The following is a 14,272-nucleotide window of genomic DNA, read 5'->3' as shown; positions in this document are numbered from 1 at the left end:
TGCTGCGGGACTCAAAGTACTCTGGTCTACGCTGGTCGGCTCCTGCCGATTGTTCGCTGTGGCTACGCTGGTCATCTTTCCTTGTACTGGCCAGAAGTGGAATGATAACAACTTTTGCGGTGAGTTTGTGTGCCATGTGGTGTGCACGGTAAGGGCAGGAGCGACCGTCGTTATCTTCTTCAAGAAGTGTCTTCTTCGAAGAGCCTTACGTCGACTGTCGACGGTTGGACGCATCAACGTCACCGTCGACATTAAATGAAGGACTCAGAGTTGTTGCTGGTACTAATCTCAGCAGGGGACTGTGACCGATGCACCTGCGGCATCACCGTGCGTGAGGACGGGCCGCACCGATGGCCGGCCAGTGGTAAGTATGCGAGGTACCCCGCTTAGGCCATGCGCCTGAAGGTGATCGCGGCCAGCGGTGTGTGGCCAAGTCAGAGTCCCACTTTTTCTTATTCCGCCAACCAACACAGCGATGGAAGACGGCCACGAGAGAACAACACGGCTGCGGCTTCTCTGCGTGGCGGTGGTCGTGTTTATTGGACTCGTGCCACCGGCCGGTGGACAACCTCACTGCTGCGCCCCCCGCTCCTATTCCATCTTCTCTGAGACCTTCTCCAACTTCCCCAGCACGTCCCCCCCTTCGATCTTTTTTGTGGAGGTCGCAGAGTGAGCCCTCCGCTTACCGGCTTTGTGCCCGCGTGCAGACTACCCGAGGGTGGGCATGAGCCATGACGCGTACGACGAACAGCGTGGCATGTACTCGCGCGTGCTCTACGGCAACGACACGTACGAGCTCTACAGCCTTCCGGTGCGTCCCCTCTCGGCGGGTGTGGTTGTCGCTCTATTTGCTTACGTGGCCACAGGAGGCGGTGTACATCGTCAACATGACCGACAATCCGCAATGCAAGAAGACGACCTGTGGAGGTGACAAATGCTCTCTCCAACCCGCCCAAGGAAGCATCCAAGTGTAGCTCACCCGCGCCTTGTGGTGGTGTGCGATTGCAAGCGCCGTGCTTCTACCCATTGTGTACGAACACGACGAACTGGTTCTACAACGGACTGATCACCATTGGTGTGGAGAAGGCCAGCCAGTGGACGAACAACTTTGGCAGCCTGGACATGCAAATGATGCCTATGGCCCATGATCGCTGCATTCCCGTGGCCTACACCTCCGTCTTTGTATGTTCTCCAACGAGCATTCACCCCCCGAACAATCCCCCACAAACGAGCTGATGTGTTCTCCCCACACAGGGAACGGTGGAGAGCAAGCTGCAGTATCTCTTCACCTGGTGGCGGAACATGCAGGAGGAGCCATTCCCTCCCACCGCCTTCCAACCACCTGCCATATGCCATGGGCTGGAGGACTCAACCACTGCGTTGCAGGCCAGCCACCCTCGCCTCATGTCATTTGTACACACCCACTCACTTCACTCTGTGATCAGAAACAAGTGAGAGCACCAACCAATTCGACCTTTGCAGCTTTTCCTCAGTTTCTTGTCGTGTTCTGATTTCGTTCTGAATTCTGAGCACAACACGATATTACAGAAGGGATGGAGTACGAGCAGCGATCCTTTCGATTTGGCGACGGCATAGAGGCCTCGATATGGCTGCTCTCTGAATTCAAGGGCAAACAATTCGATGCCAAGCAGCAAGGTGCGGATAATCTCCATCTTTATCAAATTTTGTACAATCTCCATCTTACGATATCGTGCTCTGTCTGACGCTCACAGGTTTGTACCTGTGGCCTGGTGCCGAGCGCCTGTGCCGATTTGCTGCCTACAACCCACACCTCTTCGCCCAGAAGCGAGTAATCGAGCTCGGTGCCGGGGCCGGCCTTGGCAGCGCGGTACACATCACTCCCTCTTCCTGATGTCCACAGAAGAGGCCAACGCAAAGTCGTAACTTTATGGGGTCTGCGCAGGTGGTGGCCCAGCTGGGTCCCAGCGAGCTGGTCGTCACGGACGGCAGCGAGCAAGTGATGGACCTCCTGCGACGCAACGTGAACGAGAATCTGAACCGAGCGCCGCAGCGAGTAGAGAGTGGGGAGAACGGCGACGCTCATCAGGGAGAGGACTGCAGCATGGTGGAGCAGAACAACGGCGGGACCACGACGGCGGCGGCGGCGGCGACGAAGGTGCAGGTGCTCAGCCTGGGGTGGAGCGCGGACGAGGAGGAGTTGAAGGCCGCGCGAGATAGCGAGGGCCGAGAGCTCTGCCACACGTTCGACGTGGTGTTCGGGAGCGACGTCATCTACGAGTACGCCAACATCGTGCCGCTCCTCACCACTGCCAGGGCGCTGCTCTCCGACGACGCCCGCGCCTTCTTGGTTTTGGCCTACGTGCACCGGTCCGACTACCTCTGGGTACAGATACGCCTCCTTCACACTTCACAGTGTCGCCCGCGCAGTGTCGTGTGGCGTGTCGTGTAGTGCTCACAGTGTTTTGGCGATTCGGCACAGGACGAGATGCGGCGGCACGCCCAAGAGCTGGGCTTGACGTGCGAGGTGGAAAGCGAAAGCACGGGCGGCGGTGGCCAGCTCGGTCGGATTCTCATCTTCCGCAAGATGCGATCCTAAGAACAACAGCAAGACCACGGACACCGAAGACGGAGAGGGAGCGTGAGTGTAAGTAAAAAGAAAGGCTTTAACGGTTTTCTGTTGTTAAGTGCATCTAGTGATATGTCCACCTCTCTTCTTTGTTAGTGTTGAATACATCTGTTACGACCATAGCGATTCTATCTACATGTACTGCTCTTCTTCTTCTTTGCCGCCCGTCGTCGCCATCATCGACAGCGACGTGTCACGCGGCGCAACGCCACAGGAGCTGCTGTGTCCTCTCCTATTACAGCTCGTAGGCTCGACCCACTCGCCCGAGCTTGTCCGACACCTCGATCTTGGCCTTGCCCTGATACGTCCCTTGCTGCAAATGCGTCGTGTGCGATGAGTTGTGTGCGTGTGCGTGCGTGCGTGCATGCTTGTGTGTTGTGTGTTGTGTGTTGTGTGTTGTGTGTTGTGTGTGTGTGGTGAACGATGGGGGGGGTTTGGCGTACGTTGGGTCGGAACTTGCCGTCGCAGTGCATGTGGCCGAGCTGGAGGAGGTGGCACGGGTTCTTGAGCACGGCCCCCTTCTCGCGCATGGCCTCGACGAGCGCGTTCTCGGCGCCCCACGTGTTCTGCTTGATGGCCAGCTCGGCCACGTTGGCGCTGAAGTTGAACGGCAGCGGGCTCAGGAAGAGGAATGCGTCCAGCGACGAGATGTCGGCCCGGGCCAGGCAGTGCTCGTTCTTCTTCTCCACGCAGAAGGGCGACGTCAGCTCGTAGCGCGACAGCGCGTACACCTTGAACCCGTGCTGCTGCTGCTGCCCCGGTTCCTCGTCAGCTGAGCCGGCCGTCGCCTTCTGCTGGTCGCCACTGGTGGCAGCGACGGGTTCGCTGCTGCTGCTGTTGTGCGGTTTAGCTCCGACGTGGAAGTGGTCTCGCGTGAGCGCGCCGAAGCCCTCGCCCAGGAACACGTCGCAATTCATGATCATCGCCATCTCGCCCTTCAGATGCTCGTCGGCGTATTGGATCGCATCTGCACGACGCACGACGCACGACACGACACACGGTCATGAGTCACTCCCTGCATCAGTCACACGGGACCCGCCAAAAGAACGCACGTACCGTGGTAGGTGAGGTACTTGCCGAGGAAGACGAACTTGAGCTTGCCGCACGGGTCGTGGACACCCTGGCTCACGATGAACGCCTTGTCCGCCTCCCGCTCCATCAGCAGGTGAATCTCCTTCACGTAAGGATTCGCTGCACACATGCACCACGGCACATGCACACCGCACACGCACACGCACACGCACACACGCGTGAGACACACACCGCACATGCGCATGTGTACCATCGCACGCGCAGGCAACAAAGACGGAGACGGTACCGACGTTGCGGCGCAGGGTCTCGGCGTACTCGGCCTGGCGCCGCTCGCGGTGCACGGGCGGGAGGGAGTTGACGTAGGCCAGGTGGTTGTAGAGCCGCCGCCGGGCGTCCATCTCGAGGTGCTCGTCGACCACCACCTCCTTCTGCTCCTGCCGGAAGTCCACCGCGGCCAGCACCGGGAACTGCATCACCAGATGGACCTGGCCCCGGCACTCCCCGCGCACGTCCCGCACCCGCCTGAACCACCGCCCCTCGGCCTGTCGATCCGCTTCGCTCATCTTTTTCGCCGCGGCAGCTTTGTCTTGGGCGGCGTTGTGGAGGGCGTGGCGCTGGGAGGGGGGCCGGCGGCCCCAGACCTCGGCATCCTCGGCCTCCCAGGCCTCGTTGTTCTGCATGGTCTTGACCATGCAGAAGAGCACTGCCGACAGTACGACCAGGGCGAGGAGCAGCATCTTCTTCTTCTTGTGATCTGTCGGCGTCATCCTCCTCCGATGTTACTTTGATTTTGTTGATTTTAGTTTCGGTGAGCTGCCGTGGGCACTCGCGTGTTCTTCACATTTTAACTCCGCAGACAATGACCAACTACGGTGCTACATTTGCAGCGATTTTTCATCGGAAATGAAGAAAACGAAATTAAAGGCCAAAAAGAAAAAGAAAAGAAAAAAGGAGGTACAAGACCAAGATGGGAAGGAAGGGAATCGGTTGTGGCGCGGTGACGATGGGCTTGCGACGGCGGTGGTTTGTACTCCTTCTTGTGGGGACCACCCTCTTCTTCCTCGGCACCGCTTTCTATCTGCCCACGGTACCTTGTTAATCGTAACATCTTGCCCCTTGGGGCTGGCATTGAATTGAGCTGTTGTGTGGGTGCTGCACGAGCAGGAGCACGGCCGAGTGAGGCCCAACGCCGCCCAGTCGAGCGTAGACTACGCAAGAAAGATGACGAAGGCCGCGCCCAACGCGATGGCCGAGCTGACGCAGGAGCAGCGACGGCAGCTCCAGGAGCGACTCGACCGGGAGCTGCGTGCGGTCGAGGCCGACCACGATAGCATCGTCCACGCCATGTATCCCCACCCCGAGAACGGCACCTGCTTCGGCGAGATCAACATCATCACCCAGGTGTGCTCCTTCACGCCCCTTCCTTCGCACCCGCTCCTTCGCCTGCTTACGCCGTGTGTGCGGTGGCGTCTGCAATGTGCGTGTGTGTGCGGTGTGTGTGTGTGTGCGTGCGTGCGTGCGTGTGCGGTGTGTGTGCGATGATGTTTAGTTCCCAGTCTTGCCGGAAGTGCTGCCGGAGCTGGGCGAGGTGAAGAGCGCCAAGGACGCGGAGGCGATCGGGAAGGACCGCAGGTACGCCGTCGAGAAGGGTCCGCTCCACCGGCGTCGGCGGCAGGAGGAGTACCTCGACACGCTGCGCAAGAATCTGAGAAATCCGCACGTCAGGCGGATCCACCTCCTGCTCGAGCGGGAGAGCGACCTGGAGTTCATCCTGGCCCAGGGCATGCCCGACGTGTGCGGCAAGCTGCAGCCGGTGCCGCTCGGCCGCTGGATGCACTACCGCGACGCCTTCGAGTACGCCGCGACGAAGCTGCCCGGCGAGCTGTGCATGATCATGAACGCCGACATCTACCTCGCCCAGGGCTGGCAATTCGCCACCAAGGCCCTCTTTGAGCGCAAGACCGTACCCCATGGTACGATACGACCAACGACACGCACACGCACACGCACACGCACACGCACACTTATGGCAAGCGATGGGACGGCAGTGTACGTGCTGGCGCGGTGGGAGGGGCCGTCGGTGTTCTGCGTGGAGAAGCCGGAGGACAGCTGCACCACGCGGGCGCGGGTGGGGTCCTACGACGCCTTCGTCTTCCTCTCGCCGCTCCCTCTCGACGAGGGCGACCTCAAGGCCATCGACTACCAGCAGAACATATGGGGCGCCGAGAACCGGGTCCTCAACGTCCTCCACATGAGTGCGTCGCCCTCCGCCTCCGTCCGCTGGGCTTGTCTCTGTGTGTGGTGGCTGACGTGACGTTTGCTTGCTTGCTTGGTTTGGTTGGTTCGCGCGGCACACGACAGACCAGATTGGCGTGAGCAACCCGTGCAAGATACTGCAGGTGGGGCACAACCACTGCGACGCCTTCTTCCGACCACAGCAGGGTGCGAGTCTCTTCACGCGTGACACTCTTCTGCGCTTCCGCTCCCACACTCACTCCCTCCGGCTCACCACTCCTGTCTTCTTGGTTCGTTGTGTCGAACAACCAGGTATGCACGAGGGCCAGTATCGCGTGCCAGCGGGAAGAGCCCACATGGCGCCCTACTCCGCCACCCTGTAAGCAAACACCACCCCCACCACCGCAACAACGACAAAGGCCAAGAGATGGCCATCAAGTTTTTATTATTTATTATTTTTGGCTGGGACGAGCGTCACACGATGTAGAGCTTGGCGCCGGCGACGGTCGCGACGTAGAGGCACACCGTGTCGAGTACGTCCACCTCCTGGGCGTGGAAGGGCGCCGACGCCGCGAGCGTGACCACTGGACTGTCGCTCAGGATGGCCCGCGTCAGGGGCAGCTGCAGCGGCTTGCCCCACACCTCTGCTCCCCCCACGCACCACCACCACCACCATCATCAGCTCTCCTGATCATGCGAGAGCGTGGAGCGTAGGGCGTACGCTTGGTCGTGTCCTCGTCACCGCTGCGCGCCTCGAGCTGCGGCCTCTGCCGGGTGTGCTCCAGGACGCCGTGGAACGTGCACAGGTAAATGCTACACTGGCCCGTCGCGAAGATGAGCGCGCCGTTCTCTATGACGATCAAAGTTAACCAAATGACGAGGCCGAAGAGTGGATGATGATGAGTCAATTACCGAGATGGTCGTCGGGCGGGAGGACGGTGAGGAGGTAGCGGTTGAGCTTGAAGGGCACCATCAGACGGACGACCCGCGCGATGGGATCCGCGCCCTCCGCGGTCGTCGCCCATAGCGTGACGAGGAAGAGGCTCCCCTGACTGTCGAGGCACGAGAACGTGACACTCTCGGACCTGCGCTCGATCGGGTAGATGGCTTCCGAGAGACAACGCACGACACGCACACGCACACGCACACGACACATAGCGCGTGAGTGGGTGACGGTTGCATCGACGATTGATGCTCGGGGGTGCGGGTGTGTACCGGTGATGCTGGTTGCGCTGGTCGCGCTGGTCGCGGGTTCGAGCGCGAGGACGCTCCAGGCCTGATTGGTGTCGCTCCTGTCCAGATGGTGCATCACGAGCCCGTGCTCGGTGCCGGCCACCACCGTAGCGCCCGACGACGGCACGAGCGCCAGGCAGGTCACCTCCATCCCGGGGTACGACAGCAGCCGCTCGAACGTCAATCGCAGCTGCCGACGGCGCGTCTTCTGCAAATATGTCAAAAAAGAACGTCATCAGCACAGGCAACTGTGCGAGAGGGGGAAGAGGAGTGCGGAGCGTACGCCGAGCGTGACGGTGTGGAGGGCAGCGCTCCACACGCAGATCTCGGCCACGCCCTTGGCCGCGACCACCATCCGCGCGCCGTCCGAGGCGACGTGTGCCTCGGTGGGGTTGGGCAGCGGCATCACGCTCGTACGTCGCCCCGCTCTGCCGATGGTGGCGGCAGTGAGTCGTGTGGTTGTGCGTGCGCGTGCCGTGTGCGTGTCGTACGTTGGTGGCTGATAATCGTCGTCGTCCTCTTCGTCGCCGTCTTTTCGGCCCTTGGCCGCGTGCAGATACGAAAACGAGCCTCCTTCACCACCAACGCCCACGGCGGCTCCCGACAGCGCGCTCGTTGGCTTTGATGGCGGGGAAGATGATGAAGACGAAGAAGACGACGATGACGTGGTGGTGCTGGCGGCGACCGAGGCGGCAGCCTGTCGCCAGTGGTCCAGCGTCTTCTCCAACCGCAGCGGCACCTCGACCTCGACCTCGATCGCCTTCCACTCGCAGGCATGCTGGTGGTGGTGCTGTGACGTTGGCGCCTTCTTCCGGGCCTGGTCGCCGCGCACCACGACATGGCGCAGCTCCCAGGCCTTGACCTCGACCTCGTCGCCCTCGCGCTCGTGCAGCGACACCACCACTGTCGCCCTCGGCGCCCGTCGCCCCGGGCCGGCCGGTCCCTGCTGCTCGAGAGGCACCGCGCCACCGCCGTCGCTCTCGGTGCCCGATGTGGGTGGTGGCGCAGCGGCCGCAGTTGACGTCGGGTCGGGCACCACGGGCACCGCCAGGAAGTCCACCCACACCGACGAGGCCTCCACCTGCAGCACCTGCCCTCCGTCCTACGTTTCGAGCCCCGCCTCGGCGTTTGTGTCAGTGCCATGCCCTGCAGCCGACGGACGAGATTCGTTGTACGAATTGAGAGAATGGGAGGACCTTGAAGTGGTGTATGTCGCACGAGCCGTCGCTGCGGGACAGGCCCACGAATGCTGGTGGCTGCGGCTGCATCGCGTCACTTGCGTGCGGCAAGGGTTGGTGATTGCGGGCCTTGCCGCCACTACTCGAGTAGTGCCCCGACTTGAGCGGCGCGGGGGGCACCACGAAGCGACGGATGCCGCCGCCCCAGGGGAGGCCAAAGGTGAAGACGGGCTGGCCTGCCCCTGGCCCCACCCCACCGCTTCCTCTTGTGCTGCCCATCTAAAAAGAAAAGCAATGACCGAAAGAAATGAAAAAGAAATGACACCTCCGGCCATGCCAGCGTACGTCTGGTCTCGTTCTCCCTGCTTGATGTGCGCCGGCCCAAAGACAGCGAGCTTGGCATTCCAAGCCTTGTCGATCAGCACGTTGGACGACTTGAGGTCGCAGTGCAGGTAGGCGAGCCCGAGCGCGATGCCCTGGACCATGCGCTCCCGCGGCTCACAGCAGCTTGATCGAGCCGTCGGCCAGCACGTCGCGGAGCTTGCCCTTTGGATCCACTCGGTGACAATCCAATGTTGGGCCGCACGCAGGCGCCGATGAACAGGACCACGCTGGGATGGCGCAGCTAGGCCAGCAGGGCGGCCTCCTCGCGGAACCGCAGCATGGTGGCCTCGTCGAGCCGCTGCTTGACGAACCGATTCGCCGGTGAGCCCCCCGAAGGTACCCGACGAGACCACCAGCACGGGCTGCTCCCACGCCGCCTGGATAAGGCCCCACGCCGCCAGAGCGGAGGTCGTCGCTGCGGTCGTTGGCCTGGAGCTGGTTGGGCACGATCAGTACGTCGATCCCGGCACGCTGGACAGCACCAGCTCGGCGTTGCTGCTCGTTGGAACTGCTCGATGGCGTATCGGGCGACCACACCATTCTTGTGTGTATGATGACGCCCCAGAGAGCCAGCCAGCCAATGGCCCTCTTTGCTGAGTGGCCCATTTTAGTGCCCGCGGGCCAACGGACTTGCGACGGTCCGCCAAACAAGGCAAAAGGCTGCAGAGCACAGCTGCCCAGACCAGGGAGGCTCGGGAAAATAGGTAAAAGGTGAAGGGGGAACTACTACATGCTCTTGAGGAGGTTCTGGAGGGCTTCCTTCTTGTCCTGCGGGTCTGGTGATGCGGCCGGGTCTGTTGTGTCGCTGAGTAATGGCGACGAGGGCAGCGAGACGGAGGAAGTAGGCGGTGCCGACGCCGCGCTCGACGACTTGGCCGCAGACGACGTCGGGGAGAAGGGCATGATGACGGTGCCGGCTCGCCTCTTCTTCCCATTAGTGGCGTTGTTGGTGCCGCGAGGTGACGATGCCTCCTCGCCCGTGATTGTCTTGGTAAGGTCCCTGGCGCCCACCAGAAACTTGACCCCCTGGTTGGCCGCCGCGTAGTCCTCCTCCAGCTTGACGATTTTCGAAGTCTTGATCGTTGCCTGCAGCTTCTTGTAGGCCTGTGCACGCACGTTTTAGTTCCTATATGCAACCCAGAACGTTCATAGGACTTAAAAGAGCGCACCTTGATGAGTTCGTCGGTGTCGATTCTCCGTTTGGGGAGCTCGTTGATGAAGGAGAGCGCGTCTTCAAAGTTGAGCGACAGCAGCTCGCTCTCGAAGTGCTTCAGCACCGACAGCGAGAATCGGTACACCACGTCGGGTCCGCCCCACAAGTACAGATCCCACACCCTGCGCCACCCCCCCCCAACAGACCAGGTGTAAGCCGAAGAAGAAGAGAAAAAGAAGAAATGAAGGGAAAAAGCGTACCTGAGCACGACCGGGAAGGGAAGGGCGCCCAGGAAGATGTCCATGTACCACTTGGTCGCGTACATGGCTGTCTCGATGCCCGCCTTGGCCTGGCCATCGCGGTTAACGTTAACAAAAGTATCACTGCAGCTGGGGTGATTGATAAGCCAAGCGAAGGGCAGCTTGCGGGTGGCAAAAAGTACGAAGTGAGCGTGGAGAGCGGGGAGGTAGCGCTGGAGCAGCTTTTCGTGCACGGAGAAGCACTGGAACAGCCGAGGAAAGCCCTGTGGGTCCGACCGAGTAAGACGCGCGGATGAGCAATACGGCCAATCGCACCAGAGCGTGTACGAGGGTACGCGTACCAAGCTGAAGAGGCCCTGCATGGCGTATCGCCTGATCAGCGCCACAAGAGTCCACCACGCCTCCTGCGCGACGATTTGAGTCAACACACGATTTGCGTAAACTTGAGCATCTCGCCAACTCTAGAGAGCGCAGAGTCATGGTGTTTGGGGGGGGAGCAGGGCATGGTTTGCCGCACCTCTTCTTCCATGTACATGACCAGGAGCGCAGCGATGTCGGCCATGCCCTGGCAGTACCCGATGTCGACATTGAAGATGCTGTACGCCTTCAGGATGTTGGACAACGCCTTTTGTCTGCGGCGTTGCGGGAAGAAGCAGAAGAAGAAGGGCAATCGTCACGCATGAGTGAACGCTTCAGAAGCCAGCATAGAGAACCAGGTTCTTATGTCGTAGAGGCGGGCGTACCCCATGCCCTTCTTGTCGCGGAACATGAAGTGATTGCGGTACGTTCGTTTGATGTCGAGATCGATCTGACGCCCGTCTTTTGTGTTGTGCGCCTTGGCGCACAGTTCCTGTGTTTTGGTCACACCATGGCCCGTATGAGCCCATCTTGGTCGGTATCGACAAGTACGCGAAAGGGTGGACGTACCGGGTAGCTGAAGCCCAGTTCCTTCTGCACCCCTCGCGCATTGACGATGAGCTTCCACACGGTCCCGCGCACGCAGTCCGGTATGCCTTTGGCCACCCGCCCGTGCAGCTTGGGCAGCTGCACACACCAAATAATAATAGCGCAACTTAGTAACGACGCATGGCAGAAGCCCAGCCACGCGCGGCCAGGAGCACCTTTTTCTTTCGCTTGTAGATCTCCCAGTGTTGAATGATCTTGCTCCATTTGAGCGCTCGCGAGGCCTCCATGGCTCGTCGCTTCATTGAAGATTCGGAAGTCTCCCTGTCGTGTGTGAGGTGGCATCCACGGGTATTGCGCGTTAATAGGAGTTCAATCCGACCTACATAGGAGCTAAAAAGGAGAGTGCGCACCCCTCGTCCTTGAGGAAGCCGTATTTGTCGAGTTTGGAGTAGTCGATTTCCTTCTCGCCAAACTCGTCGTCGCTGTCGTCTGAGTCGGTGAGGTACGAGGTGAGCGTCGCCTCGTTCTCGCCGTCGTTTTCGGTGAGGTCGCTCTCGCTCCTATCGAATCCACCACCGCCACCGCCGCCGCCGTTGCCGCCGCGCACGATGAAGTCGCCCGCCACCTCCTTGATCGAGTCGATGGCGTCAGAGCTGTGGCTCTTCAGGTCTTCGCGCTCCTTGGCCGGCAGCATCGAGAATCGTTCCAACAGGTCCTCGTTGCGTCGACTCCGCGGGCTCAGCTGGAAGCTGGCGAGCGAGGCAGTCTTGATCATCTTCCCGATGCCATTCAGCTTGCGGTCCTTGTCGCCCTTCTCCTTCTTCTGCCGGTCGGAGAGGTTTTTCTTCTTCTTTTTCTTCTTCTTCTCTTGCGGCTGCTGCTCGGCGGCAGCTGTCGACGTGGCCTGCGCGGTGGCCTCGTGCGTCGAGTTCTTGTTCTTGTGCACCACCGCCCGCCGCTCGCCGCTGCCGTCGAAGATCCACCCCTGCTCTTCGTTTTCGTTATTGTCGTCGTCGTCGCTGGTCCACACCCAGCTGCGGTCCGACGAGTCGTCGTTGTCCGTGCTCATGTTCTTGTTGTTGCCGCGGTATCGCCGCGAGGGCAGGGTCAGGTGCTGGTTGCCCTGGCTCTGGCTCTTGCCCGCCGCGCCCGCAGTCGCCGCCGACGGACTCACCGGCCCCGTGGGCTTGCTGGAGCTCCGGCCGCGCGGTGCGGGCTCCTTCTCCGGCGGCACCGCCTTGGCCGCTGCCCGGTTCTTCTCTTCGTCGTTGGCCTGCTTGCTCTGCGTCGGGTCGGGCGTGTCTTTCTTGGCGGCGGTGGCTCCGGCCAGGTCGGCGAGGGTCTTGTGCGGGTGATTCTTGTCGACTTGGGGCTCAGTCGCATCCTCTGCCTTCTTGGCGGCGTCTTTGCTGGTCTGTCGGTCGATGAGCTTGTCGATGAGCTCCAGCTGATCGTCTTCGAGGGCCGCCACCGTCGGAATGTCGCGCTGCGAGTGGTGCTGGGCGGCGCTGACATCGGGGGCCACACGAGGAGAGGCGGGCGTGGGCGCAGCCGGAGTGGTCTCCTGCGCCTTTTTGAGGAATTCCACGCATTTCAAATGCCCCTTGGCCATGGCCAACTGCAGCGGCGTCCTCCCGTGCTTGTTTGTCTGCGCAGTGTGGACGCAGGCATTGAATCTTAGCAGGTGAAGCAAGCGAAGCGAAGCAAAAATTAAAGAACGAAGCGAAAGAAAGAACGAAAGCGATACCTCAGTTGTCTTGGCGCCGGACTGAACGAGGAATTGAATGCACTCCAGCTGGCCCTGGTAGGCCGCGAGGTGGAGCGGCGTGGAAAGCGTGTTGTCCTTTCGATTGACCTCCGCGCCCTGCGACACCAAAAACTTGAGGCAGTCGAGCGAGCCCTGAAACGCCGCCTTGTGCTGGATTCGACCCACACGTGTGTGTCAGAGAAGTGCATCATAAAATGCCGATGATCACGGTGGTGGTGGTGGCAGGAGATAGATACCAGCGGCGTGGCGCCGTCGTTGTCTGTGGCGTGGATGTTAGCGCCGGCGGCCACAAGCAGCTGCACGGCGGTGTGGTAACCGCCAAAGGAGGCCAAGTGGAGCGCTGTAGTGCCCTCCTGTGCGTCTCTCGCGTTCAAATCCGACCCTGTGCGCACGTGGTGAGTCTCCAGCTGAGCGATGGCAATGATCAAGTGATCACCATTGCGAAGATATGAAGATGTGAAAGAGCGTACCGGCTTTGAGGAGGCGGTGGAGGACCTCGACAGAGTTGTTGAAGGCCGAGTGGTGCAGGGCGGTGTATCCGTCGTTGTCCTTGGCCTCGATGCTGGCCCCGTGCTCCAGCAGCAGCAGTACCGACTCGACAGCGTTGTTGGCCGCACTGAGCCCAGGCAGCCACCACCAACAAGAGCCGTCAGTCTCACTTGGAGTCGTGCGTTATGAGTTTGCACCAACTATATAGTTGTGCCTGCCAATAAGAAGGCACGCACCCGTGATGGAGAGGTGTGGAGCCGTCGTAGTCTGCAACGTCCACGAACGCTCCATTCTTCAGCAGCAACCGCACGCACTGGTGGAAGTTGCCAAACGCCGCTGTTGTTTCACACCACCAATCACGAACAGCACAACGCAAAGCACGTAAATAAAAACAAAGCGTTTGTCCCTGCCACCACCAGAGAGCACACGCGCGCAGGAAAAGCGAACGCGAAGAAGAACGAAAAGCGACAAAAGAACGAAGAGCGAAAAGCGAAGGGGGGAAGTGCCTTGGTGGAGGGGCGTGCTGCCTTCGTTGTTGCGGGCGTCGACAGTCACCACGAGCGGTCCGCAGGCGAGGAGGAGGAGGGCGATGTCGTGTCGGCCCTCGGCGGCGTAGTGAAGGGGCGTGTTTCCAAAGGGGTCGCGCGCGCCGACCGTTTCCTTGAGCTCGCGCGTGCCTCGCCCCTCCTTCTCGGCTATCACGGCCTTCAGCCCGCGCTCGTCGCCTCTCCGCACCAACGCATGAAACCCGCCCTCCATTTTTCCTTATTTTGAGATGAAAAATGGAGTTCTGAAGATGAAGATGGAGATGGAGTATACAGAAGAAGGAGAGCAGCCGAGGAAGATGAAAGATGGAGATGGCTAATATACTCTTCCTCCTTCTTAATCGTTCTTTAATCTGTATATATGTCGATCTTCTTCTATCATCAACCGCGCCTTCCCAAAAGGAGAGAAAACTAGATGGGCGCCCCCAGTTCCTTCCTGTCCTCCTCTCGGTTGGTGTTCGTGTGTTGTTGGCTCTCTGTT

At 60.5% G+C, this 14,272-nt stretch overlaps 6 protein-coding genes across 6 annotated transcripts; 2 read left to right on the top strand and 4 right to left on the bottom strand.

The window, feature by feature from the left end:
- Window positions 1-1,553: 1,553 nt before the first annotated feature.
- On the top strand, window positions 1,554-2,578 carry ACA1_090160 (uncharacterized protein; the record flags this gene model as incomplete). Its single annotated transcript, XM_004338683.1, has 4 exons — window positions 1,554-1,656; window positions 1,734-1,849; window positions 1,925-2,365; window positions 2,441-2,578. The coding sequence occupies 4 exons, from the start codon at window positions 1,554-1,556 to the stop codon at window positions 2,576-2,578; spliced, it is 798 nt and encodes a 265-aa protein (XP_004338731.1).
- A 265-nt stretch (window positions 2,579-2,843) lies between these two features.
- On the bottom strand, window positions 2,844-4,377 carry ACA1_090150 (uncharacterized protein; the record flags this gene model as incomplete). The annotated part of the gene is made up of 4 exons (XM_004338682.1): window positions 2,844-2,921; window positions 3,052-3,575; window positions 3,665-3,799; window positions 3,927-4,377. 4 exons carry the CDS (start codon window positions 4,375-4,377, stop codon window positions 2,844-2,846), a joined length of 1,188 nt encoding a protein of 395 aa, XP_004338730.1.
- A 230-nt stretch (window positions 4,378-4,607) lies between these two features.
- ACA1_090140 (uncharacterized protein) lies at window positions 4,608-6,258 on the top strand (the record flags this gene model as incomplete). Its single annotated transcript, XM_004338681.1, has 6 exons — window positions 4,608-4,727; window positions 4,805-5,094; window positions 5,273-5,613; window positions 5,689-5,895; window positions 6,002-6,082; window positions 6,188-6,258. The coding sequence occupies 6 exons, from the start codon at window positions 4,608-4,610 to the stop codon at window positions 6,256-6,258; spliced, it is 1,110 nt and encodes a 369-aa protein (XP_004338729.1).
- A 91-nt stretch (window positions 6,259-6,349) lies between these two features.
- Window positions 6,350-8,771, bottom strand: ACA1_090130 (uncharacterized protein; the record flags this gene model as incomplete). Its single annotated transcript, XM_004338680.1, has 8 exons — window positions 6,350-6,519; window positions 6,597-6,725; window positions 6,788-6,982; window positions 7,091-7,316; window positions 7,392-7,536; window positions 7,600-8,198; window positions 8,305-8,557; window positions 8,632-8,771. The coding sequence occupies 8 exons, from the start codon at window positions 8,769-8,771 to the stop codon at window positions 6,350-6,352; spliced, it is 1,857 nt and encodes a 618-aa protein (XP_004338728.1).
- A 140-nt stretch (window positions 8,772-8,911) lies between these two features.
- ACA1_090120 (uncharacterized protein) lies at window positions 8,912-9,210 on the bottom strand (the record flags this gene model as incomplete). Its single annotated transcript, XM_004338679.1, is given in 3 exon segments — window positions 8,912-8,968; window positions 8,982-9,047; window positions 9,064-9,210. 3 exon segments carry the CDS (start codon window positions 9,208-9,210, stop codon window positions 8,912-8,914), a joined length of 270 nt encoding a protein of 89 aa, XP_004338727.1.
- Window positions 9,211-9,396: 186 nt separating this feature from the next.
- On the bottom strand, window positions 9,397-14,005 carry ACA1_090110 (TBC domain containing protein; the record flags this gene model as incomplete). The annotated part of the gene is made up of 15 exons (XM_004338678.1): window positions 9,397-9,774; window positions 9,840-10,005; window positions 10,084-10,346; window positions 10,425-10,487; window positions 10,601-10,715; window positions 10,827-10,933; window positions 11,011-11,127; window positions 11,205-11,310; window positions 11,400-12,061; window positions 12,461-12,637; window positions 12,737-12,907; window positions 12,994-13,139; window positions 13,228-13,373; window positions 13,483-13,538; window positions 13,802-14,005. 15 exons carry the CDS (start codon window positions 14,003-14,005, stop codon window positions 9,397-9,399), a joined length of 2,877 nt encoding a protein of 958 aa, XP_004338726.1.
- Between the last annotated feature and the right edge of the window lie 267 nt (window positions 14,006-14,272).

The sequence above is a fragment of the Acanthamoeba castellanii genome (genome assembly GCF_000313135.1).
Source record: "Acanthamoeba castellanii str. Neff unplaced genomic scaffold scf7180000084639, whole genome shotgun sequence".
Classification (NCBI taxonomy): Eukaryota; Discosea; order Longamoebia; family Acanthamoebidae; genus Acanthamoeba; species Acanthamoeba castellanii.
This window is presented reverse-complemented; position numbering and strand designations above follow the sequence as displayed.